Below are 26,795 nucleotides of genomic sequence, written 5' to 3'. Positions count from 1 at the left end.
TCCACAATGACTCCCAGATCTCTTTCTTGAGTGGTAACAGCTAACTTAGACCTCATCATTTTATATGTATAGTTGGGATTATATTTTCCAATGTGCATTACTTTGCATTTATCAACATTGAATTCTCTCTCAGCACAGCTGTTGCCAGTGCTTCTCCACTGCTTCTAGTGTGTTCAGAATGCAGCTCTGTTTGCTCATTCATTTCCGCAGTTGTGCTCATCTTGCCTTTTTAAACTGACAGCTTGTTTTTAAGTTATCCCTGTTGGTTTTTAAAGTCCTTAACACTGCTGGTTATAGTTAAAAAAAATTTCTGGTCTTTATGCTGAAAAACATTTGTACACAGAGAGCACCCAACTTAGAGAGAACCCTTCGCCATGTTTTAGAATGATAAAATCTTTGCTCTGGTGGCCTTTTAGGGTGTGGAATTCACTTCACTTCCATATCTCGGGACATTTCTTTCTACCCTCCACCTCCTTTGGACACATATCTAACTTTTTCCCAAAAAGTGTTTTCTCCATAACATCTTGGTCCTATCTTCATATTTTTCTCTTCCCCTCTTTTTGTGTGAATTCTCCAGTTTGGAGTTAAAGGTGGCTGTATGATGAGACCTGGTCTACACTACAAACTTAGGTTGAAGTAAGCTGCCTTAAGTCATAAGAACATAAGAATGGCCATATTGTGTCAGACCAAAGGTTCATCTAGCCCAGCATCCTGTCTTCCAACAGTGGCCAATGCCAAGTGCCCCAGAGGGAATGAACAGAACAGATAATCATCAAGTCATCCATCTCCTGTTGCCCATTCCCAGCTTCTGGCAAACAGAGGCTAAGGACGCCCCCCTCCCCGGCTAATAGCCATTGATGGACCTATCCTCCATGAATTTATCTAGTTCTTTTTTGAGCTTGAAGTCGAGTTAATAATGTATGCATCTACACTGTCGGCTCCCTTACACCAACCTAAGTTGCCCATCACATTAGAATCCTACAACTGTAGGGCTGGAAGGGACATCAAGAGATCATCAAGTCCAGCCCCCTGCCCTGAGATAGGACTATGTAAACCCAGACCATCGCTGAGAGGTGTTTGTCTAACCTGTTCTTAAAAACCTCCAATGATGGGGATTCCACAACCTCCCTTGGAAGCCTAACTATTCTTATAGTTAGAAAATTTTCCCCAATATCTAACATAAATCTCCCTTGCAGCAGATTAAGCCTGTTGCTCCTTATCCTATCATCAGTGGACTTGAAGAATAATTGACCATTGTACTCTTTATAACAGCCCTTAATGTGTTTGAAGATGTCCCCTTCAGTCTCCTTTTCTCAAGACTAACCATGCCCAGTTTTTTTAACCTTTCCTCATAGGTCAGGTTTTCTAAATCTTTTATATTTTTTGTTTTCCTCTAGACTCTCTCCAATTTGTCCACATCTTTCCTAATGTGTGACACCCAGAATTGGACACAGTACTCCAGCTGAGGCTACTCCCATGCCAAGCAGAGTGGGACAATTACTTACCGAGTCTTACATAGACACTTCTGTTAATACACCCCAGAATTATATTAGCCTTTTTTGCAACTGTATCACATTGCTGACTCATATTCAATTTGTTGTTCACTAGAACCCCCAGATCCTTTTCAGCAGTACTACTGCCTAGCTGGATATTCCCCATTGTGTAGCTGTGCATTTGATTTTTCTTTACTTTCTTTACTTTGCATTCGTGTTTATTGAATTTCATCTTGTTCTCCAATTTGTCAAGGTAATTTAGAATTCTATTCCTGTCCTCCAAAGTGCTGGCATCCCCTCCCAACTTGCAAATTTTATAAGCATACTCTCCACTCCCTTATCCAAGTCATTAATGAAAATATTGACTAATGCTGGACCCAAGACTGGCTGCTGCAGGACCCCCCTATATATCCCTCCCATCTGACAGAAAACCATTGATAACTACTCTTTGAATACCATCTTTCAGCCATTTGTGCATGCAGTGCGCACCTTATAATAATTTTATCTAGACAACTTTTCCCTAGCTGTAGTTATAAAATACTTTGGTGGGAGTGGGGATTTAAACAGTTATATTTTGTATTGTGATGGCTCCCTACCACAGGGCCTTCTAAGTCTTAGGGGACCTCTACACTTCGAGCTGGGGATGTAATTCCCAGCTCTGGGAGACATACCCTCACTAGCTCTGATTGGTCTAGCACACAATAATAGTGTAGCTACTGTGACATGAGCAGCAGGAGGGGCTAGTCACCTCAATATGTACCCATCTGAGACACTGGATACATAGCTAGGGCAGCTAGCCCATCCCACTGTCCATGCTGCCAGCTACACTCTATATTTAAATGAGAGCTAGCACCAGGGTAACCAGATAGCAAATGTGAAAAATCGGGACATTGTTGGATTGTTTTTTGCGGGGAAGGGGAGTACAGTTGCCTATATAAGACAAAGCCAGATAATATCTGGAGGTCTGGTCACCCTAGTTGGCACAGGTATGTCTCCTCCAGTTGGGAATTACTACGCCAGCACCAAGTGTAGACATACCCTGAATAACCCTGGGGGACAAGAGCAAAAAGGCATCCCATGTTATATTTGAAAATGTGGGGCTGGGATAGTTAACTCACTGTCGCTTCAAAGATGCTGAGTCCTGAATGCAGTGATATATATGGGCTTTAGTCTAGGGACTCTATAAATTCTGGGAGTGTTGTATTCTGAAAATGATTAAAGGTGATTTTAGAACACACAGATCCCAAAGAGAAACAAATCTAAAGTGCTTCTCTTTTCTTCTTAAAGAATAATTGAAGATGGCCTAAAGCCTGGTTTAAAGGGACATCTGAAATCTTGGACAGAACAGGAAAAATTCACTGATTTTAAAAAAATTATCCTTTAATGTTGAGCAAATTGATTGGTGATGCAAATGATCTTCTTGGGTGTTGTAAGTTTGCACACCATGTTTGGTGGATCTGTGAATACCAGGAGCCAATGCAGCCAGAATCACTAGTCACTCTTGATACTTACCTTTGATATCCACAAAGAGAGTGGATTTTGTGTGTGAAATTATGCACTAATCTTGAACAATGCATTTAGTACATCAATTCCTACACTCAGTTGTTACAAGTTGGTAGATACTCTGTCTTCCTCATATCCAAACTATTCAGCATGCTTGCACTAAAAGACTTATCTGACCAATAAGGAGTTAGAATAGGCTTAACTCTCAAGTTTAGAAGAGGATGTTTTAATAATAAATTTGGTTTGTAGGGGATAGTCCTAGTAGTTTTTCCCCTCTGGCACCACGTGTAGTGCGCTAGGCTGCCTAACCATATCATTCCAATGTTTGCTAGTTTCCAGTTCACAAGAACAGGAGCCCAAGTTCATTCCTGATTAGCAGTTTCCTCATCCTATGCTGTTCTTCTCTCTCCCTACCTCCTTCCTGCTATTCCTACTTCACACCCAGTCCCATGGGGTCTGTTCAGAGACTGGGCATGGAAAAGGGAACAAAATGGTTTTTTTTTAAGTACATCAGAAGCAGGAAGCCTGCTAAACAACCAGTGGGGCCCCTGGACGATCGAGATATAAAAGGAGCACTTAAAGATGATCAAGTCATTGCGGAGAAACGCATGAATTCTTTGCTTCAGTCTTCACGGCTGAGGATGTTAGGGAGATTCCCAAACCTGAGCTGGCTTTTGTAGGTGACAAATCTGAGGAATTGTCTCAGATTGAGGTGTCACTAGAGGAGGTTTTGGAATTAATTGACAAACTTAACAGTAACAAGTCACCGGGACCAGATGGCATTCACCCAAGAGTTCTGAAAGAACTCAAATGTGAAATTGTGGAACCAGTAACTATGGTTTGTAACCTGTCCTTTAAATCGGCTTCTGTACCCAATGACTGGAAGATAGCTAATGTAACACCAATATTTAAAAAGGGCTCTAGAGGTGATCCCATCAATTACAGACCGGTAAGTTTAATGTCAGTACCGGGCAAATTAGTGGAAGCAATCGTAAAGAATAAAATTGTCAGACACACAGAAGAACATAAATTGTTGGGCAAAAGTCGTCATGGTTTCTGTAAAGGGAAATCGTGTCTTATGAATCTATGAGAGTTCTTTGAAGGGGTCAACAAACATGTGGACAAGGGGGATCCAGTGGACATAGTATACTTAGATTTCCAGAAAACCTTTGACAAGTTCCCTCACCAAAGGCTCTTACATAAATTAAGTTGTCATGGGAGAGAGGGAAGATCCTTTCATGAATTGAGAACTGGTTAAAAGACAGGGAACAAAGGGTAGAAATAAATGGTAAATTTTCAGAATGGAGAGGGGTAACTAGTGGTGTTGCCCACGGGTCAGTCCTAGGACCAATCCTATTCAACTTATTCATAAATGGTCTGGCGAAAGGGGTAAAAAGTGAGGTGGCAAAGTTTGCAGATGATACTAAACTGCTCAAAATAGTTAAAACCAAAGTAGACTGTGAAGATCTTCAAAAAGATCTCACAAAACTAAACGATTGGGCAACAAAATGGCAAATGAAATTTAATGTGGATAAATGTAAAGTAATGCACATTGGGGAAAAATAATCCCAACTATACATATAATATGATGGGGGCTAATGTAGCTACAACTAATCAGCAAAAAGATCTTGGAGTCAGCATAGATAGTTCTCTGAAGATGTCCACACAGTGTGCAGCGGCAGTCAAAAAAGCAAACAGGATGTTAGGAATCATTAAAAAGGGGATAGAGAATAAGACGGAGAATATCGTATTGCCCATCCATGGTATGCCCACATCTTGAATACTGCGTACAGATGTGGTCTCCTCATCTCAAAAAAGATATACTGGCATTAGCAGAGGTTCAGAGAAGGGCAACTAAAATGATTAGGGGTTTGGAATGGGTCCCAAATGAGGAGAGATTAAAGAGGGTAGGACTTTTCAGCTTGGAAAAGAGAAGACCAAGTGGGGGATATGATGGAGGTATATAAAATCATTAGTGATGTGGAGAAAGTGAATAAGGAAAAGTTATTTACTTGTTCCCATAATATAAGAACTAGGGGGCACCAAATGAAATTAATGGGCAACAGATTTAAAACAAATAAAAGGAAGTTCTTCTTCACACAGTACAGAGTCAACTTGTTTAACTCCTTGCCTGAGGAGGTTGTGAAGGCTAGGACTATAACAGGGTTTAAAAGAGAACTGGATAAATTCATGGAGGTTAAGTCCATTAATGGCTATTAGCCAGGATGGGTAAGAAATGGTGTCCCTAGCCTCTGTTTGTCAGAGGGTGGTGATGGATGGCAGGAGAGAGATCACTTGATCATTATCTGTTAGGTTCACTCCCTCTGGGGCACCTGGCATTGGCCGCTATTTGGTTGATAGGATACTGGGCTGGATGGACCTTTGGTCTGACCCAGTACGGCCATTCTTATGTTATTTGGACCTCATGTGCTCATTTTATTTAATTGTCTCAAGGTAAGTGGCACTGTTATTTCTTATTTCATTATTTGATTCTGGCAATGTGCTAGGTGCTGTACAAACCCAAGAGGGCATGATTCTGCCCTGAAGAACGTCATTTAAAAAAACTCCAAACCACAACCACAAAACAAATAGCAACTAGGGGACAGGGAACAGCACACAAATAAGATGGGGAGGGGGTAATAGACCATCAGCAGCCATACGCAGCTGGAACCGTTATGCTACTTTGGAATGGTCTTGAGCCTGGCCTTCACTCCCACAGGTGATTAACTCCTGGATTTGGGGATTCAGGAGGGAGAACACTTCCCATGCACACAATTCTACCCTTGAGGATATGAGAATGAACCACATGTGACAGATGTTTGTCATATCTCTCAGTGTGGTACTGAAGGTGCTCTGGCACTACGGTGATGTGGGCAGTATAAGACCCTCAAAAGAATAGAATAGACTAAGATGCCGCTAGTTAGTTAAGTCAACTTTAAACATCTTGCACAGATCTCTGTTTGGTAGGTTCCACTTATTTAATAGCAGATGCCAAAGTTGTTACAGCAAACCATAGATTCTTTGGTCTTAAAATTCTAAGAATGGAATAGTGAGCGACGACCATTACCAGTTTTCTGAAACACCTGACTCCTGATATAAAGAACATAAAAGCTAAGCATATGTTCAGCTGCTGGTACCAGCTGTTACATTCATTACAGTAATTACTATTATTAGTACTGTTAATATGTCTCATGCAAACTTACAAGACAAACCAAACGAAAACACTAAATCTGCTCCATCTGCAAATGTTTGGGCTCATACAAGTCAGAGCATGAAGTGTCATTGACGTGTGGGAGTTCCGTGTGCAGAGGACCTTACTGGAGTGGTGCCATAAAAATAGTTAATTCTTAGTATTTTAACAGGTAAGTAATGTAATAGTATGATCACATAAGAATAACTTTTCTCATTTGAAGGATGTGTAGATCTTCAATTTACATGGGCGTGCAGGCAACTGGTTTAGGATCTGATCACCTATTGTCACAAAGACCTAAAACCAGCCAAATATGAAATACCCTATACCTATAGAAGCAGGAAACTTCCTGGGCTGATTCACTCCCCCACCCCAGCGTAACTTACGGCAGCCTCAGGGCTGTTGTAAATTGCATCTGGGTGCAATGACTCCCAAAACTCAGCTTTTGGCAAGGGATTGCCAAAGCACAGCAGCACTCTGGCCATTCCCTCAGTCCCAGTTTCCCACAACGCACTCACTATATTAAGTCCTGGATGGGGATGATATAGTGCTGGCTAGGTCAGTGCTCCATCACCAAATGTTTCCTTATACCAAAACAACCTTATTCTGGGCCAGGATCTGACTTCTTGCTCTGGTTTCCTCATTTGTTTGGGGTCTGTTAATTGTCTTCTATTTCAGTGCTGTTGAATCAAGGCATTTCAGCTCAGAAATGCCAAACACTATTCACACCAAGTGGTTGGAAATAATGTTTTAATTTCATTTTTTTCTTTTATACAGAACCATTAGTGTGGAAGATGCTGCTAATTTAAAACACTCTTATTCATCAGTATGATTTATACCATAGTTAAGCAGGGACCACTTAATTCTTGTGGTTCATCCTAGAAGAAAAATTTGAAGTACTGGAGACTGTTGCTATAAGTGTAATTTGTGGCCTGATCCATTTTCACTTGCTATGAGAAAAAAAAATTATTCAAGACAAATTATATTGGTGGTGCAAGTAAATTGGTAATCAGGAAAAGACCCAATATCATGTAACGGCTGTTATTTCCAATGCAGGTGCCATGTTACCACTGCATAGTTACCATGAAATAACATATATTATGTCATAGTAACTAAAGCCTTGATTCCATATTAAACATGCTACATATGCTTAACTTTAGGCTTGTGAGTAGTCTCTATGAAATCAGCTGGACTATTTATGTGTTCGTGTGAGCTCCATAGTTGATCACTCTCATGATTTTATTGTGAGTCTCATGATATTTGGTGTTTGTCTTAAAGCCCCAGCAGTCATGGGATTGTGAGAACTGCATCGTTCACTTACCAGAAAAATGTCGACCATGGCTGAAAAGTTCGAAAATTTGAATCCTAAAGACAAACAAAACAATCCTTAAATTTATTATTGTAAAAACCCTCATGATTTTTGAATTTTTGAGGGGGGGGGGGCTGACTCACAATTTTTGAACTCGGGTGGCAGGGAGGGTGTGTGAATACTTGCTCCATATTAGCAGAATTGCCTTGGGCTCCCATGAAGGAGAAGTTTCATCTAACCCTTTTCCTTGTAAAGAGCCTCAAAAATGTAACCCAGTGTTGACTGATTGCTAAGGCTAATAGGAACAAGCAGCTGGGTGCCACTTCTGCAGCATGAGGCTGCTAGGACAGTTAAAGATTCTCTCTCGTCTCCCGCACACATTCTTTTTCTGTAAATTTATATAAAATTCAGGGTGTGTCCCAAAGAATTATCTCACAAACCTTCCTCAAAATCCTTAGGCTGACTTTGTGGATAGCAGCAGGATAATGAAGAGAAATCAGTTATGTCTGAGATGAGGCATGGCAAAAGAAAAATTAGGCTACAGATTCACTCAGATATGCTATGTGTAGTTCTGCCTGTTAACATTTTTAGGCTCTGTGAGGCTGGAACTGAGCTGGTTGCTGGCGACTCAAGTAGCTGCCACCCTGTAAGTGCAGCTGCTAGCAGGAGAACTCCCCTCCTATGCCTGCCTCCAGGGCCTCTCCAAGGTGCACCGCAAAGTCTGCCACAATGCGATAGGCAGGGGGTAAGCTGCTGTTGCACTGAGCGGGAGTCCTGCACCTACTTTTCTACTTACCCTATTCTCCACTTTCTGGCTGGCTATAAACAGTATGGAGTCTAAAGAGCAGGTACGAGAGGATTGCCTGGACTCCACTTCCCCCTCACCATCTAGAGGTAAAATGTCATCCCTCCAGACCCCTCTCATCAGCTAGAGGAAACTAACACACAGTCTCACACTCCAGCCACCCACCCACCACTAGCTATCAGGGATGTCCAGCCTAGCTTAAGAGGGTTCTCAGACCATGACCAGAGGGGACCTGTTTCCCAGCTGACTAGCCACCCCTCACCAGATACAGAGAGACACTATCACTAATGCCAGCAGAGGCCTTAGGAAAGTTCTGCTGTATCAGGAACAGCTTCTTGGATGAGCCACCATTGAGGGAGAAGAGTGGATTGAGAGGTAGGGTGCCCTGGGTAGAGGGGAAGCATACACCTTTACCTCAATATAACGTGGCCCGATATAACACAAATTTGGATATAATGCGGTAAAGCAGTGCTCCAGGGCGGGCAGGGCTGCGCACTCTGGTGGATCAAAGCAAGTTCGATGTAACACGGTTTCACCTATAATGCGGTAAGATTTTTTGGCTCCCGGGGACAGCGTTATATCAAGGTAGAGGTGTATTTGGATTTAGATGAGGAGGAAGATGGTGGTAGTTATGGGTTTTTCAGAGCTGTAGACAGATTTGAATTGATAGATTTTGTGAGAAACAGAAGGAAAAATATAAAACTGATGGATTTTGAGGGGGAGAGTTTCACTGGGAAATGTCACATAAGAAGCTAACTGAGGCATACGAGTTTGAGGGAGCCCTTTTTTAAATTTTAGCAGTCCACCATTGCTATCACACCCATCCTGTTCTATGATAATTTACATGGTACCCCAGAAAGAATAAGCCAGACCTTCAGCTGATGTCAATCTGCATCATTCCCTTGAAACCAATGAAGTTATGCCCATATACATGTACTAAGGAGTTAGGCCCCGAACTTGTAATGTGTTTGATTCACTGCTTTTGTTATTACGTATGATGATAATATTCCTGCTCCTACAGATTTGCAATATACATTTTAAGTAATATAGGAGATGTTGATAAATTATTTTTTTTCAGATACTAAAATGAGCTTGGTCCCCAAGAAAAACAAGTGCACAACATCACATTGCTAATGCAATCAGTAATACCGAGGAAGTCTCGTTGTCATGGTATTAGCTCCTAATATTATAACTCCACCAGCAAAAACATAATATGAAGTTTATAGTACAACAAATTCTATCTTATTTCCAAATTGCTTATCTTTTATGTGAGAATATCCATAACTATATATTTATCGGGATGTACTATCAGTTCTCAGATAAACTCTGTGCAATATGACCTGCAGGACACTAAATTAATCTATTTGTCTGTAAAATTATATGCAAGGAGCCTGTTAACTGCCTTTGTTTTACTCTATCATTACATTTTCATCTAATTTCTTCCTGCAGCTTTTTGTCTGAATTAGGAATGTAGGGCTTCCTCCTGAGATCTGCTCCACTTCCACAATGCAAAGCAGCCAGAGCGCCTCTGTTAGGGATTTTCACTGGTGTCGGCCCCACTTGGCAGAGAGGCAGAAGCATAGGAGCTGTTCTCAGAGCATTCCTGAGGGAAGAAGGGTGGTAGCTGGTTTGCTGTTATGCTCTGGCAATCCCTGGTTGGTGAATGGCCCTTGGGGCCAGAGCCAACAGGGCATAATTTATAGCCTGGATGAGCCAGTCCCCTAGCTATTCCACATCAGACAGCTACAAATAACTGAAAGTCCTAAAATTATGGGTGAAATTCTCTGTAAATTTTGGGGTACACAAGTTTTCACATGTAAGGCTTTAGATGCACACACAAAAAAGCATTGATGTAAGCAGATCAGACTGCTATATACAGTAGAGGAGGGCTGCCTAACTTCTTATCCAAATGCAGCATGCAGCTCACAAATCCACATCTTTGTAGGCCCAAAATCTCAGACACAGAATTTTGTACCTGCAGTGTTAAAGGTGACTTTTGAAAATTTTGCCTTTTAAATATAAATTAGAATTGTACAAGGAGGGAATTAAATTATAATCCCCCCCCCCTTAATTTTGACTGTTTTTTAAACAGATACAATAAGATTGACTTTAGCTAGCAGTTGCTCTGGCTGATTTTCAGAAAAATTCAGTCCCTGAAATGATTGCTTCAAGACTGATACAACTGCTGTTTCTTAAGATATTGCTGAACCATCTTTAACTTCTAAATGTCTCTATAAAATAAGCATGGGCTTTATCCAGGAAATAAGCTCCTACTCCATATTTCCATAAAAATCTTTAAGTGGCTTTAGTTAGCGAGAGGGGTGGGTCTACCAGACCAACTTTCAATTATTTGGCTTTGAGCTTTTGTTCTCTTATTAGATGCTTTGCTGCCATAGAGCAGTTATACTCCTTTTTTGACTTGAGATTAAAAAGGTTTTGGCCTCTCCATTCATCTCTACGCTTCCTAATCTGTCTGCCTTCCCCTCTTAAATGAATCAATAAATAAAACAGCCTTGGCATGGAACATCTCCTCTGCCTGTGCAGAAAGCAAGAAGGACCCTCTATTGCACTCTCTCACCCAGGCACACTGTGGAAGGCCCTTTTGCAGAAGGGGCACAGTGGGTTTTGGATGCGGGATGAGAAGGGGTGAAGGAGCAGGACCAAACACTGTGCCGCCATCCCTCAGAGCTAGATTTCCTAGTGGAATTACTGTGGAATGTTTTAATTGCCTTCCTTTCCTTCTCTTCCCCCTCTCTAGTTACTTTGTAGATGTGCAGGAGGACTCCGAGAATGACAGGCATGTTGCCATAGGGGGGCAGTTGTCAGAAACAGAGAGAGACAACATCCACAGAAAATAGTTCATGCCACTGCAGTTCTGGTAGGTCCCTTTCTTTGGGTGCCCTAGAACCCATGGCGTAGACCTGGCCTAGTTTTCCTCCCTTCCCAGGGGCTTCTTTAAAGGAAATTATTTTCCCCCTCACCATGTTTTGTACCACTCAAAATACCTTTCATCCATTCATTTCCAAAGAAAGGTCATGCCACTGACCTTTCTTTGGAAGAAGCCAGACCTCAGAGACTGGGGAACAATATTGCTTCTAAATGCCTTTTTTATATGGCATAACAGGGGTATTACTATTTCTACAAGCTGTATTGGTTAGTAGTAAAATAGATTTTCAACTCATGTATAAATTGAATTCTCCATCCTCACATTGTCTTTTTATTATTTGAAGTATATTCTATAATTTATAAGCACTGCTCTGGCTAATATATGTAGCCAGTTTTCCCCAGAGGTATTTACAACATGTATATCACCATAAACAAAGGAAGGATGGATGCCTGTTACTCAAATACAATTTATGCACTAACTTGTCTTCAGCTCAAAATGCTCAGCAGGTATTAATTGAATCTAGCTAGGCTTCTTAAAGCAGATGCTGGCTCTGACATTTTTCACAAAGAACTTGTCACATCCAGGATAACTGATGAACTGCAGATTTACTGGTAAATTGGCAGTGAGACAACCTCCTAACCATCCTTTTGAGGGTATCCTTGCAACCATCAGCTTATTTCTGCCTCTAGGCTACATCTATGCTGCGAGGTAGGGGGTGTGATTCCCAGCTTGCATACACATACTTGCTCCAACTCTCCTTTGAGTTGTTATGCTAAAAATAGTAGTGTAGCTGTGGTAGTATGAGCAGTGGTGGCAGTGACCACCAGGGTCCAAGCAGATGTGTACTCAGGGCAGCCAGTTACACTACTATTTTTATTGAACTAGCTCAGATGAGAGCTAGCATGAGTGTGTCTAAGCGAGCTGAGAATCATGCCCTTAGCTTGTATAGACGTACCCTAGCTAAATAACAGTAAGTTGTTTTCCCATTCTCCCTTCTCAAGGCTTGATGCAAAACCCATTTGAACTTACAATCTAAATAGACAAAGCAGACAAATATTGGGAGGGGAAACAGAGGCACAAAGCTGGTGTAGTGACTTGCCTACCATCACCCAGTAGGCCAGTGGCAATAACAGAATTCAGCTCTCCTGAGTTCCAGACCAGTGGTCTACATACTACCCCATGCTGTCTCCCTGTTTGCCTCCTTATTTGGCATTGTGCTTAGATATTTCAAATTATTTTGGTTCCTAGTTTTTTTCCCCTGTGTTTGTAATCTTATTTTTTTTTTAAGAAATATTTTATTTTTTAAAAATGAGGGGGCTGGATGACTATAGGGTCAGAATGTGAGACAAAAAATGTGAACCTTTTCAGCGGGGGGGAAAAATCTCTGGCTTTCATTGCAGAATGTTGAAACTTGAAAATTTTCAACAAGCTCTATTCATGTACTTGGCAATAGGATACAGTGTCATCTCCCTTTGTGTCTGCTTGGAATTCAGCTCAGGTCAGTAGTGAGTGAAAATCACTTTGATCTGCTGACTGTTAAGTGGCCAGTATTAAGTGAGTGCATAGTCCCCACCTAGTTTTAAGTGAACATGTATCCATATCACAGAAGCTGTCATTATTATTGGCACTAGTTTTCAATTTTAACACTCGCAGTGTAGAGGCAACAAACTATTGAGCATAAAGAAAAGACTAAATTTTCCCTCCAAAGGGTGGTCAAATAGGGCTGTGATGGACTGCACAGTGGAAAGGTGATTATAGTGATTTTTGCATGGCTGCTGATTCATAATTTCTTCTGTGGACAGTGAACTTCACTCGCTAAGGATGTCAATCTGGCATCTAGAAAAGCATGTTTTTGAAAATATATTTTTTTTCATGGAAGAGAATCTTTTTTTTCCTAATTAATGGTTAAATCACAGGGATCGTTATCAAACACTTAGTAAAAAGAGATGATATATGCTGGCCCTTCAGAAAGTTTGAGAATTCATCAGCAAATTCCTTAAGGCAGACAGAATTAGCATATTTCCTGAATCTGATTTTTTTTTAAATTAAATCTTAACAAGAAAATTTGGTACTTGTGCCATGTTCTCCTAGTTTGAATAAATGGGTCGTGAGACTTTCTAGCATGATCACATTTTCCTTTCTCAAATACTTTCATGTTAGGTTAGCTGCAGGCTAAATGTGCATTAATCTGTTGACTTGTTCTAAGGACTTGTTTTAGAAATGTCTATTTTTCCCTAGGGTTTCTTTCCATAGTGTAGTTTATACCTGAGCCACAGATTGCCCTGAGTTCACTGATCCAAAAATGTAATACATTTAGATATGACTAGGATGCTGTATACAAACTGGTTCATTTAAAAATGGAAAAAAAAATCAAACTATTCACCTTACATTTAATAGTTAAAACCCATCACTCAATACTATAAACTCTCCAAGAACAGAACTCCCAGTGGTTGGAGTGCTTTCGGGAGCTAGCTCTCAGTGAAACGATAACTTAGCACTACATTTCTTTTTCTATAAACACAGACTGACTTTAAATCAAATTTTCCATTTCAGAAAAATATGCAGTATTTGTTTTCTTTCAGGTTTCATTAATTTACCTTATAGTAGATTTATTGTGTAATATGAGATCCAACAAAATTCAGTACTGTTAGGGAGTGAGAAGCTGGCAAACATAGAAACACATATCTTCATTTTCTGATGTTATTTCACGTATGACTTATCTTTGGGTAGTTCATCGATGACTTCCTTCTAATTATAATAAAACATATCAATGGCTTGTATAGCCCATGGTCACCCTTGGAATATACATTATTTTCAGTGCTTTCTGAGCCTTTATATTTATTGTAGCTTTTTTTCAGCTTGCTGATATAAATGGTTTTATGGGTAGTTCATTTAACTGTCTTTAGATTATCCATTAACTCCAACCTTGCCTTCTTGATTTCAGTTTCCCTTTCTCACTTTTCCCCCTCATCTCTGTCACCCTCTTCCCGTTCACAACAATTTACCTATTACCTTTTTGTGTACTTTTTTCCATGTCTCAAATATTGATTGTGTTCTTAACTTCTTTCTGACTCTTTCCATTTCTCCTTGGCTTCATTTCCTTTTATGAGTCTCTTTTCTTTTTGAGGACAAAGACAAGCCTTATTGCTATACAGATCTGCTGTAATTTACATGCTGAGATCAACAATATCAGTAGGTCTCAGTGCTGGTGTCCCAGCAGTCTTTGCTGTTACACTGCAATTTAGTGTCATTTACTAACAGGTTGCTCAAACCACAACTGTATCTTACAGAGCACAGCAGTTGAAACAATGGAAAAGTTTGTCTCCACCTTTTTATTATAATAAGGAGAGTACAGACAAGGGCTGATAAGTGTAAGCACTGGAATGGGGTACAGGTCAGCAGTTCCTGTAGAAGAAGCAGGATTTGAAAAAAACAAACTTGATTCTTAGTGGTTTTGTAAAACAGAATGAGGAATTGGTGAGATGCAGCGGAGTAGGCCGTCTCCAGGTACGGCAACAAAGTACTGGTGTGTGGCAGATTTCCACTTTTTGTTTCATTATTATACTCACTGTATGTATGGTCTAAACACGTCAATACTTCTTGGGAACAGGCCTGATCCCAAGCCCATTGAAATCACCAGCAGTCTTTCCATTAACTTCAGCAGGCTTTAGAGCAGGCTTTTAGTAAATGTCACTAAATCTGAAATTTTTTCCTCTAATCCCTGCTCACATCCCAAAGCAAGATTCCTTTTCTCCTGTCCCATTTCCCTCCCCATCGCAACTTTTCTCCCCAGTCTCAAGATTCTTCTTGGTTTATCTTATCAGCCAAAGAGGACTGAAGATGGCTGCTTCCAGAGCTCATCTATGCCATCCCTGGGGAAGGTTGGGGTGCTGCAGAGATCCCTGCCCGAGTTGAAGCATAAATTTCTTTTAGTAGCATTAGCATATTATGTGTAATTCAACATGAAGCACTTTGAGATCATTGTATGAAAGTAGCAGTTTTATAAGGAACTTTTCTAATGTGTACAGAGACATTGGTTGTGCCTCAGTTGTGCAAATCTTATAAGAATCTGACTTTACACTGTCACTCCAGAAGCATAAATCTTATATGCAGGTCAATTGGGACAAGGATGTGTTAAATACATCTTCTGGTTTTGATTTTGCAGCGATAATTCATTGTGGGTGAATGTGGAGGTTTCCCTGTCTCTGAAGCTCAGCTAATCACAGCTTATTGCTAAATGGTCAAATAGTAGCTGACCCTGCACAAGAGTTGGAGACAATGCAAGGAGCCTACAGCTTTGTAGTTCGAACAGTAGGTGTCAGACGTATACTTAGAACATGTACATGTACTTAGTACATAACTGGCTTTACAACTCTAGAGAGGGTGGTGGGGTGGGGCAAATTCTGTTTTCCTTACTCACAGGCACCAAACTGTAGTTACTCATGGAGTAGCGTGTGAAGGATTTGGCCTAGAAATAAGGGGGCTTGTAGTGGAGAAGGAGTTTGGGAAATGTCTGAGAGTCAAAGAAGAGGTGCTGAATCAGACCTGGAAAGAGAAGGACTCCTAGAGAAACCCTGCAGTACTCTAGGAGAAGCTTGATGAGGCCTGAAGAGGACATACGGTGCCAAAGGAGGAGATAACAAGATTCACTTAAGACAGCTTTCTGTGTGAAAATTGATACAGGAACAGATTCGGAGCAGTCCTTTTATTAAATATAATTCTTTTATTAAATGTACAGGATATGATATATAGAAACTCAGAACATTTGATTTCTTTTTCTTCGTTATCTTTTTCTATTCTAGAGCTGCATGAGAGATGTTGCTTTACTTTATCTCTCGTTATGCAAAAAGTGAAAATCTTCTGTGTGAAAAACTCAACTTTTGAAAGCGGAAATCTCATTTTAATGCATCCTTTGTGGCTTTTCCAGTGCTGTTCGGGTCTGAATACATGCTTTGCTTAGTAATTAATTGTTGTTTAAGTACTTGCAATTTTACATCTAAAGGGGAAATTTTAAAAGCTTAGCTTCCTATGTGTGTGCCAGGAAAGATATTTTGCCAACAATAATCTAGCTAACTTTTTATAGAAGAGTAAACAAGACTGCTTTGGTTTTTTTTTTTCTTACAGAAAAAGTCTAGTTGAAACAGTGAAAAAACTTGAAGGGAAAACTTGCTTATTACCATATTAATAGCTGAATTTTTGGCAATTTGTTAGGGATGCTCTCACCTCTCTATTAGTTTTGATCTAAGTGCCTGTGAGCAGTGCTAAGGATTGCTGTGCAGCAGGCAATGGCCTGGGAACACACTCCCCTCTGAGTCTGTACTGGCCTCACTACCCCAGTGCAGTACTAGAGGGAGTCAACCTTTTACAGTCGGTTAGTCAAAAAAACCAACTCCTACCTACGGATGAATGAAGACTGAAGTGAATTGCAAAGCAAAAAAAAAAAAAAAGCCCTTTACTAGTCTTCTGTGATAGATAACAATGAGATTAATGTTTTCAGTTAGAACTGTGATAACTCCCTCTGGTTCCCCTCCAAGGTCTCTGAGCAGCTGCAGAAAAACCCAGCCAATAGCTTGGGTGGAGTACTGGACACATGTTGTTGGGAGTGGGTAGCCAGCCATGTGAACAGCACCTTATGCTGTAGATTTAGGATACCCCAGTGATCTACAGGTATGGGACAGCTAGACACTTCTTAAATCCATATCTCCCAGAACCTCTTCCCCTTGAAGGGGACTATCCAAAGGAAACTCCACAAAGCCAACCTTGTGGAATTTTCCAGCTTCCCTGGAGCCCTCCTTTGGAAGCTGGGGTGGTCTGGATCAGTCACTGTTAACTCTTTTGTGTAATTAGAAGTGGATGAGAAAACCATTCCCATCCACTGCAAATCTTTAAGACACCCTCTGCAGAATAGCCAATAGCCTGGTGGTTTGGGCACTCGCCTGGGATGTGGGAGTCCCAGGATTAAATCCCTTTTGTCCCTGATTTAGAGCAGGGACTTGAACCTGTCTCTACTACATCCCAAGTGAGTGCCCTAAGCATCAGGCTATTGACTATTCTGGGGTGGGTCTCTCTCTCCTTGAGCAGAAACCCTATCCTGGACCTGAGAAATTTTTCCTGATGAAAGGTTAGTCAAAACTTCATACATCCTTGCAAAATGTTTCAGTTTAGACAGATCGGCATTTTCTAATTAATAACATTTTGTCAACAAATTCCCGACCGGCTCTAGTTATAATCTGGTAAACCATGGGTCAAACCATCTTATAACATTTTTTTTAAAAAAAGGACTTTCAACAGACTGAATACTGTAGAGCCTGGCACTGATAGCATTTGTGTTTAACTCTCTTGCCTTATCTACCAAGCCAAAACCTTAGTCATATTGAGAGAGTGACTCTACAGAACTATGTAATTTTTACCAGTAAAATGAAACCAATAGAACTAATAACTCTTGCAAGAACACATAATCAGCTAGCTGTTAAAGTTTAATTTATTCTGTCTCTATATTTGAAGTAATCAATTACATTAGGCTACAACTTGGAGAAATACAGAGTAAATAATATGCTCTGTTTGACCTCTTTTACTGGCAAAGGTAAAGGGCTAAGGCAGTGTTTGCCATGCTGAACTCCCCATGCTTTTGCACCCACAATAGGCAGATATGTATTAGTTCAATAATTTTAATGCATAATTTACAGATCTACATAGTTACATATATTGTAAATGAGCAGATTTGGCATTCCATTTAATGGTATGCACAAGTGATTAATCAACCCACTAGTGAGATTAGCAATAGAATGAATACATTTTCCTTGGTGTTTTAGCAAAAGGTTAGTCGAGATGGGAGAAAGGATGGTCTATGAGTTTAGTGGATAGGGGACTGGACTGGGACTCAGGAGACCAGGATTTAGTTCCCATTTTAACCACAGACTTCCTATGTGACTGTGGACAAATCACTTCATCTACTCCATGCCTCACTTCCTCATCTGTAAAATGGAGATGGTACTTTCCCACATCAAAGAGGTGATGTGAGGATAAAATACATCCGTGATTGTAAGGCACTCAGATAGCTTGGTGATGAGGGCTGTGTAGAAGGCTCTGTATTGTGAGGAGAGTATCAAAGCAATAATTTAAGCGCTCTTTCACTTCGCCCAGTTTCTTAATTCATACATTTCCAACCAAAATAGCAAACAAAAGGAATAGCAAAAATGACAAGATATTTCTCAATCTTAACTGTCATCTAAAGACACTGAAGACTGAGAGCTAATGTACTATATATCCCTGGTTATAAAAAGCTCAAATCATTCTAAATCCACTCCCCTGATTTTCTAGTTACTTGTGTCTCCAGCGTGAGCACAGCTGAACTGATGTAATTTCTTTTCTTGTACATGGAACTCAATCTCATTTTTAATATGATTGCAACTATATGTTGAAGGGTTCCAGGATAAGTACATCTTGCAACATCTTCAGTTTATTTGTGTCTAAGGAAGCAGACCTCTTTTGCTAATCATGTTCACTTGGAGAAGAAATATAAAGGGCATAAAATGAGGTCATTATATTGATGTTCCAAGCTAACATTTATAGCAACACATTTTCAGTTCCACCTATTAGTTCTGCAGGGAGCACTTCAATGTTGAGGTTCATTTTTATGTGAGGCTAACAGCTTTTAAAAGCACATGGTTATAATTGGGTTTGAAAAATCTGTGGATTTGAAACCTCTTTGGGAGAAATAAAGTTGTACAGAATTATCTTCTGGTTTCAAGAGCGTGTCTATTTTTTTAAATTTATTTTTGGAAGATACAATTTTGTTTTGAATACCTGTATTTGATTTTTAAAACAAATGTATAACTGTGTCTCAAGCAGGATGGCCAAATTGCATGCAAACATATAGATGTTGGGAACACAACAGTCACTTGAAGAAAATTCAGTAAGTAAGCATCAGAACAAGTAGAGGAGTGTAAGAAGTCAAAACTGTCAATGTAAAAACCCACTTTGTCCCTCTAATATCCTGGGACCAACATGGCTACCACAACATCGCATACAATAATATAAAATTTGGTTAATTTAGAAGGTTCAATGGCCAGAACAAACCTTTTTAAAATAGAAGCTATGCAAAACTTTAGGAAGAACAGTATATGATTGGTTCAATTTTATTTTTAAGTATTGTATTAGTGGAGAATTCACCTATGTGAACCATTAATCAAACAATTAATTAAATGGAGGTTGAAGGCAAATCCATCTGATGATCCTGCTAGTTCACTATTCCAGCATATTACTGATGGATATCTGAGCTTTCCAGCATCACAATAAAGAAATAGCAATGTACTCATTGGCATGATGATAGATGAAATAAAGGCAAAGAAAAGTGACCCTCTGCATCTGTCCAGAAAAGCTCAGCCAAGTAAAAATTGCAATAAATCTTTTCAGACAGATTTATGTCCCTTCCCAGAGTTTCATCTCCAAATTATTCACCTTCACTACACACTTTTTGTATCATAATAGAAAATCGAGATGTCACAAATGCTGGATTTTCATATTATTAGCAAAAGAGGCAGAAAGATATAAACTTGGACTGTCTCCTTTCATCAGTCTTTGAGCAGAAAGAGGGAATTTGGCCTAAATGTTTTGAGGACTCATCCAAAGCCCACTGCAGTCAGTGGAAATCTTTCCATCAAGTCTGGTCCAGACTGAGGTTTTATGGTGAAATTACCACTCAGTGCTTTGATTTTTGCAGGATTTGTCATATGAAATCACATATACTTTGCATGAGTTCATTATAAAAAAGAAACTCCCTCAAGTGCATTCAAAACCAGTTCCAGCTTACTTCAAAAAGTTTGTGAACCTTGTGAGGAACTTGCTCTGGGTTTGTAACTCTGAAATCAGGTGAGTTTTACTTGGGTTAGGGTGTCTGTGAATGTTTGGCATAGCTCTACTTCATCTGAAAACCTGGTTATGAGGGATTTCACACTGGAAAATCTTACACAAATCTATTTGCATTTATAACAGTGCAAATCAACTCTATTTCTCTGCATTTAGGATTTTAAACAGGAAAGCACACAAAGCTGTTCTAATACCACTGGGCTCTAATTCTATCTTCATTCAGCTTTATTAGAGAAAATAGTTGCATACACACAAAAATGTTTAAATGCTCATGCCGAGTCTGTTTTATTTCTACTACAGTATGATTTTAAATAATGCTTAAAAATGCCATTCTGCCAGCCTAGAAACAAGAAAGAAGCAGGTGGCTCTAGTAAGAGAGAAGAAGAATAAACAAGAGTATGAACGGAATAAAAAATCTGCCAGAAAACACTTATATCCTGCACACTGATTTCCAAATTGGTACACATATTTAATATCTGTTTCAAGGATTAAAACAGCAGACTGAGGTTTCATGCTTCAGTGTTGGATGCTCTCTACCCTGATTGCCGGAAGGGTTTTTGTATCAAATTCAGATGTTTTCAACTGTTAGGTTAAGCTGTGTTGTATTATTCATCATCTCAATCACAAAATGTATTTGCAGGACAGCTACCTTACATGGACGACAAACTAGGAATAATTGCTAAAGTAACAAATCTATATGTAAAGAGACAGTTCTCAGTGAACGATTTTTGCAATGCAGATGAGTTTGCAATCTTAACTACAACATTGGCTTCCAACAGTATTATGATGATACAGTGTTGTGTATATACATCACTTAATCTTTTAAAAAGTCTCTTTTTCATCTAACGGAAGTAAGTCTTGCCTCTCAGCTTGGTGACTAAAACTAATTCAGCATGAAAACTAAATAGCTTTTGATGGATGCAGTTCTCTTTACAGTTAGCCTTAGCAGCCAGCTATCGTGTTGGCTTACAGATATTCCTGCCTTATTACATACAAGAGTTTCTTGTTATGTACAAACGCTTTGTCCTGTTTTGTATAGTAACTGTCAGGAAACTGACCACTTCAAGGATCCAAGTCCAGGCTGAGCAGCTAAAAATTGACAGCAGGTTAAATGAATGCTTACGCACTTCCAGGGCCATCCTGAGGTCTCTTATACAATAAGGGTACCACCTTGACCCTCCATGAGCTTCCCAATGAGGACTGTCCTTTTCACCCTCAGAGTCAGATCCTTGTGAAGTCTGAGTCTAGACACAACTCTAAGTGCACAGATAGGTCAGCTGCACTGCCTCCGATGCAGACAACTATTGACCCACAATGATGACTGGGATCCACACTTCTGCTCACCTCACCTGTCTCAGAGGTGAGTACCAGACTGTGGCAGAATATTGAGAGCAGGAAGGAACACAAAAGTTGGATCGTAAGTGTGGCACAAAGAGTGTGAGGAGAAGCTAAGTGGGTGACAGCTAGAGAAGGGGGGACAGGGGAGCAGAGGAAAAAAAGGTAAAAGAAAAAAAAATCCCTAAAGCATAGAAAATGCAGGAGTAAGGAATGAGAGTCCTTTTCCTTCCCCTCTCTTTACTTTATGCACATCTTTCTGACCCCACACTGAAACCGTAACCTACAAACTCCTCCTCTCCCAGGGCAAATGTCCCAGTTTTTCACCTTGAAAATCTAATCACCCTTTACACTTTTTATTTTTAAACATAAATACTGTCTCAGGCTATTAAACTATGGTAAACACTTTCACCAATTCAAACAGCTCACATGTTCAGCGTGACCTTTTTGATGTTTGTGTATGAATTCATCTAGAAGACATTTGTACTTAGGGCTTTTTGACAGTACATGTTCTATTGATATCACAAATCCTGATAACATTTGCCTCTGAAGGACTCAAGAATTTCTTGATCAGTGGTGGTTTTTGCTATGTTCTGCAATGGGCACAGTTAAAATACTGACCCAAACCATTTACTACCACGCAAGTGTGCAGGTATTTCTGCAGCCTATTCTTTTAAATTAAATAAAGATTTTTCTAGTGGTGATGAACATTGTGGTTTGTTACTCATAGGAACTGCCATACAGGATTGGACCTGAGTGTTCTGTGACCAACAATGTTCAGCACCGGGAGCTTCAGAGAAAGGTGTAAAAACCCTGCAGTAGACAGATGTGGGATAATTTGTCCCGCCATTAGGTCCTGATCCCTAATAGAGATTAATTTAAACCCTGAATCATCAGAGTTAATATTCCTTCAAAAATCTATGACAATTCATTACGATAATCCTCGCTATATAAATGTCCACTGCCATTTTAAATCTTGCTAAATTCTTGGCCTCAACAGCATTCCGTGGCAGTAACTTCCACAGTCTAGTTATGTTGTGTGTGAAAAAGTATGACCTTTTATCAGTTTTCAATTTGCCATCTTTTAATTTCATTGATTGTCTCCTTGTTCTTGTGTTTATAAAAAAAGAGAACAGAATAGAACAGACGCTCTTACCTTATAATATTATATAAACTGGTATAAAGATGGTAGAAGCTTCTGTTTTCTTTTTTTAAAATAGATATATATACACATACACTTTTGATAATGTCCCCTCTTATTCATCTCCTTTTTAAGATAAACAATCCTAAACTTTTCATTCTTTCATATGAGAGTTTTTCCATGTCCTTAATGATTCTTATTGCCTTTCTCTGAATGAACCACCTCTAATTTTACAGCATCTTTTTTGAGATGGTGACCATGCCTCCCAACTGCAAAGGATTTATGATCAGCATGATCATACCATAATGCACAGGGACTACTTGAAGATTTTTTTGGGGGGGGGAAGGGGTTAACAAGCTGGCTCTTCATAACTCTGCTCCTCCCTACATGTACACTCTTGTCTCTTATCATTTTATCCTTTCCTCCTGACCGATGCTGCCAGCCTTGACTCCTTGTTGCTCTTATCTTTCTTTATCTTTCTTCCACAATGTCTGTCTGCAGGGAACCTCCTCCCTGAATGATCCATAAGGATTCTTTTCCATCTTCCAATTCTTCCTCCAGATACACTGCTACCTTAATGCCTACAAGAAAATATGAAATTAATAGTTCTAGGTAGATGATATTTAAAGAAAATAGATTATTTTTGTCCCTCTCCTCCATCCTTCATTAGATCCCGCTCTCTCCTCTGATTGTGAATTCTTATTAGGCTTATGATGTGTTTAGACAGGGCCTAGCTGATTGTCAGGGCTTCCACACCACAATCAATGCATAATTCTTCGAATAATTCTTTTAAGATGTGTGTGCTCCCAGTCTCTTACTACCGAAGAAGTAGAGCCCAGCTTTTTGTGCTGGGGTCAGTATATACTTGCTTGTATTTAGAAGAGCTTTCCAAAGGACAATTGCCCAAATAAACTGGGGTTCTGGGATGGCTGCTACATCCCCAGCCACTGGAGAATTGTTGGCATTCTGTTGAGATTTAGGGCTTGTATAATACCTTACAAATTAACTACTTTATTATTGTTACTCCTCTAGAAAGTAGGTGGCGGTATCAGATGTGGAAACTAAGGCACAGAGACGTGAAAGCCAAATTTGAGTGTATAAAGTTAGGTACCTAAATCCATATTTAGGCATCTAACTATACAAGGCTTGATTTTATTTTTTCACTGGGGCTGAGCACCTGCAACTCCTCTTGAAGTAAACTAGAGCTGTGGGTCCTTTGCACCACTGGACTTAAGTGTGTAAAGTTTGAAACCTTGCCTTGTGGGACTTGATAAAGACTGCAAAAGGAGTCTGTGTCAGCCTAGGGTTCCACTTCTTTTGCAGCAAGATGCTAGGGCAGCAATACTGTTGTTTGTGTTCCATTAGCACTCCACAGTGCAAGTTAAGGTGTGATTGTAGCTAGCACAGGTAACAGTGGCAGTGCAGACGTGGAGGCATAGGCTTCAGATAGGGCTAACAACCAGAATCAAGCCTCCAATGAGCCTGGATCCATACTCTGGTTACTAGCCTATGCCACTGTCTACACTGCTATTATTGTGTAGTAAATGGAAACAGAACAGGTTACACATATAAAATGCTATCCTAGGTCTACACTTATCAAGGTTCAATAAAGTAGATTTTCTCCCAAGGATTCAGTCTTTCATAGAGCTACTGGTTTTTGGTCAACACCAGGATCTAATAGTCATGAATGTCTCACACCATTCAAGGGGTTTCCTCAGTGAATGGATGTTCTTTTTTGTCTTCTACTTCTGTCTCCAGAGTTCATTATCTTTGCCCCTATCCAGGATAACCACCAGTGGTTCAATGTTTGGTATCTTCCCATCCCGTTTACTGCATATGCAGATTTGGCTTACAATGCATAATTTACGTCTGCCTTAACACAGACTTTTTAGGAACATGTTTCCAGTACATGTACATAACTCTTTACATGGTAGCAGTAAATACATCTTGCGAGGATTATGAGAATCTGTATGACATAGGCTTTTATTAGATACCTTGCATGATATTCTTTATGGATACATCCTAGGAAAGTAATGTGTTAGCTGCAGTGAGCTTGTCAGGCATGATAGGAGTTGCTGACATAGACTAGTGAACCTTTTGCCAGCTGCATCAATGGGTCTCTGTGTCACAACACTCCCTTACCTGTGTAAGTTGGCATGGGGCTTCCCAAAAGTCAAGGGGCACTTAGATTCCCAGGCTCTCAAAGGAGAGCCTGAAGTGGCTGTGAAAGCACTTGTGATCTTTAGGAAAAATCAGTGACAAGCTTTCAGTCCTACCTCGCGACTGGTTTGCACTAGCTAACTTTTCAGTGAGATCTCTGCAAAGAAAAGGGCTAGATGCGTTAAAAAGGTGCGTTTCTCCTTTGGCTTTCTCTGTTTCTCCAATTTCTGGGAGGCCCTGACTATAGATTTTTGCAGGCCCCCAAAGGCCGCCGGTGAGAGCAAGACGTTGAGCCTGCCAACATCAAAGCCGTGGCTACCTCTAATGCGGCAGCTGCCGTAACAAGATTAGACTGCACCTGTCGGCCAGCTTCAGTCCCTGCATGCAAACCTCTGGCCGCAGACCTCGTGCGGGTGGTGGTGGGGGGGCTCCATGGCACCCCTCTCGGAAAACACCCAGCAACCTCTTCGCTCGGTCAGTCTCCCCGCCCCGGTACCTCCATTCCCTCTGCTCCCCCACTTTCCTCCATCTCCCCCAATCGTCCCCCGGTCTCAGCCTCCCCCAGCTGGGCTGCGGCTCCGCTCCCCGCTTGCTCCTAGGCAGCAGCCTCTGCCCCTGCGGGCGGGAGGCCGCCCATGCCTACAGCAGCGGCCCGCGGTGACGGGGCGCGTCTCATCGCTGGCCGCGGGGATTGGTCGGTGGCAGAGCTGGGCTGCCCGTGCCCTGACCCAGCGCGCGGCTCCTCCTCCTCCGTGCAGCGGCGCTGAGCTCGGAGCTGCGGCGGGGAGCGGGCGCCAGGCGGGGTTACAACGAGGGCAGGCGGGCTCGCTGCGCGGCGCTGCCCCCTCCCCCTCTCCGGGCTGAGGCGGCGAGAGCTCCCCCCTCCTGCGGCCGCCAGCGCCGCCGCTGCCAGCCGGGGCCAGGAGAGAGAAGAGCGGGGCAGAGCCGCCGGTTGCTGGCTCTATGCTGCCCGCCCCGGCGCTCGGAGCCCGCCCCGGGGGGATGCCAGCGCTGGGATTGGTGCTGGGATAACCCCCGCCGCCCTCCTCCGCCTGCTGCTGCTGCCCGGTCCGGACGGAGGATGCTGCCCGGGTTGCGGGGGACTCTGACCAGGGGACCAGCGGCAGCGTCCTCTCCTCCGGCTCCGAGCGCTCGTGCTGCCCCTGGAGCAGCCGCCTCCCCCGGGGAGCGATGACTTCAAAGCACCAGGCGGACTGGATCCCGTACAGGTAGGGAAGGCGCCTCCCGCCCTGCAGGCTGGTCCTGGTTCCTCGCAGGGAGCAAGGGCAGCCCGGGCACGACGCCTGCAAAGTTTTTAGGGAGGGGGTAAGGGAGGCTGGGCGGGGGGAGCAGCTCACCGCCCCCCCCATTGTTTTGGGTTTGTTCCAGTTCGGGGCTGAGCGCGCCCCTCTGTGTGGGGAAGGGCTCCCAGGGCGGAGCGGGGGTTGGTCCTGAGCTGTGTTATTTCTCTGGAGGCCAGGGAGCCCATTGTTGTTCTGTTGGGGGAGTTCAACAGGCACCTCTGCTCTCCTGCTTTTCATGACTGGAACCTGAAGTCGGCTGGATCTCTCCTTTTTTTTTTAAACACGCCAGAGAGACGTGGGGCACCGCAGGTTTCCTATAGGAAGCCTGGATACTTTCCTGCTTTTGTCTCCCAGGTAAAAGTGGGGGCACATCATCAAGTTATTGCCTTTTTTTCTCCCTATTCCCCAGTCCTCTCAGATACAAATGGGCTCTAGGAAATCACTGGTGTGAAAGTGAGCTGAGATGGGCCACCTGAGCAAGAGTCCAAATTTGGGGCCCAATCCTGCTCCCACGGAAGTTAATGGTAGCTTTACCCCTGACTTCTGTAGGAGCATGTTTAGGCCCATTGCCTGTGATCAATGAACCTTTCTGGCTGCTATAGTATATTCTTGGCAGTTGTGAAACCTACTTTTACTTTGCAGCTGAAAAGCTTTGTAACGGCTACACACGTGCAGTGTTCAGAGGCACCGAGGCTGTTTAGAGCAGCAGCAAAAGCAGTGGATAAGCTTTTTGGGGTATCTTGGTGTTAATGCAAAATCAGTTCTAAGGACCATTCCTGTTCTACTTTGTTTGTAGAACG

The 26,795-nt window shown here is 41.5% G+C and overlaps 1 protein-coding gene across 8 annotated transcripts in view; it reads left to right on the top strand.

Moving 5' to 3' along the window:
- Positions 1–26,795, top strand: part of TUB (TUB bipartite transcription factor) — a 269,551-nt gene that overhangs the window by 144,168 nt on the left and 98,588 nt on the right. For 2 of the 8 annotated variants that reach the window (XM_039535027.1, XM_039535023.1), the window contains exon 1: positions 25,421–25,920. The exons of 1 other annotated variant lie outside the window; for it this stretch is intronic. In XM_039535027.1, the coding sequence (XP_039390961.1) occupies positions 25,883–25,920 (38 nt within the window). In that variant the 5' untranslated portion in view covers positions 25,421–25,882. Of the gene's footprint in view, positions 1–25,083; positions 25,166–25,415; positions 25,921–26,795 lie in introns of those variants that run through there. 5 more of the 8 variants (XM_039535028.1, XM_039535025.1, XM_039535022.1 and 2 more) reach the window with 5 other exon arrangements.

The sequence above is a fragment of the Mauremys reevesii genome, linkage group 4, assembly GCF_016161935.1.
Source record: "Mauremys reevesii isolate NIE-2019 linkage group 4, ASM1616193v1, whole genome shotgun sequence".
Taxonomy (NCBI): Eukaryota; Metazoa; Chordata; order Testudines; family Geoemydidae; genus Mauremys; species Mauremys reevesii.
Note: the sequence above shows the minus strand (reverse complement) of the source record. Positions and strands in the feature narration are given on the sequence as shown.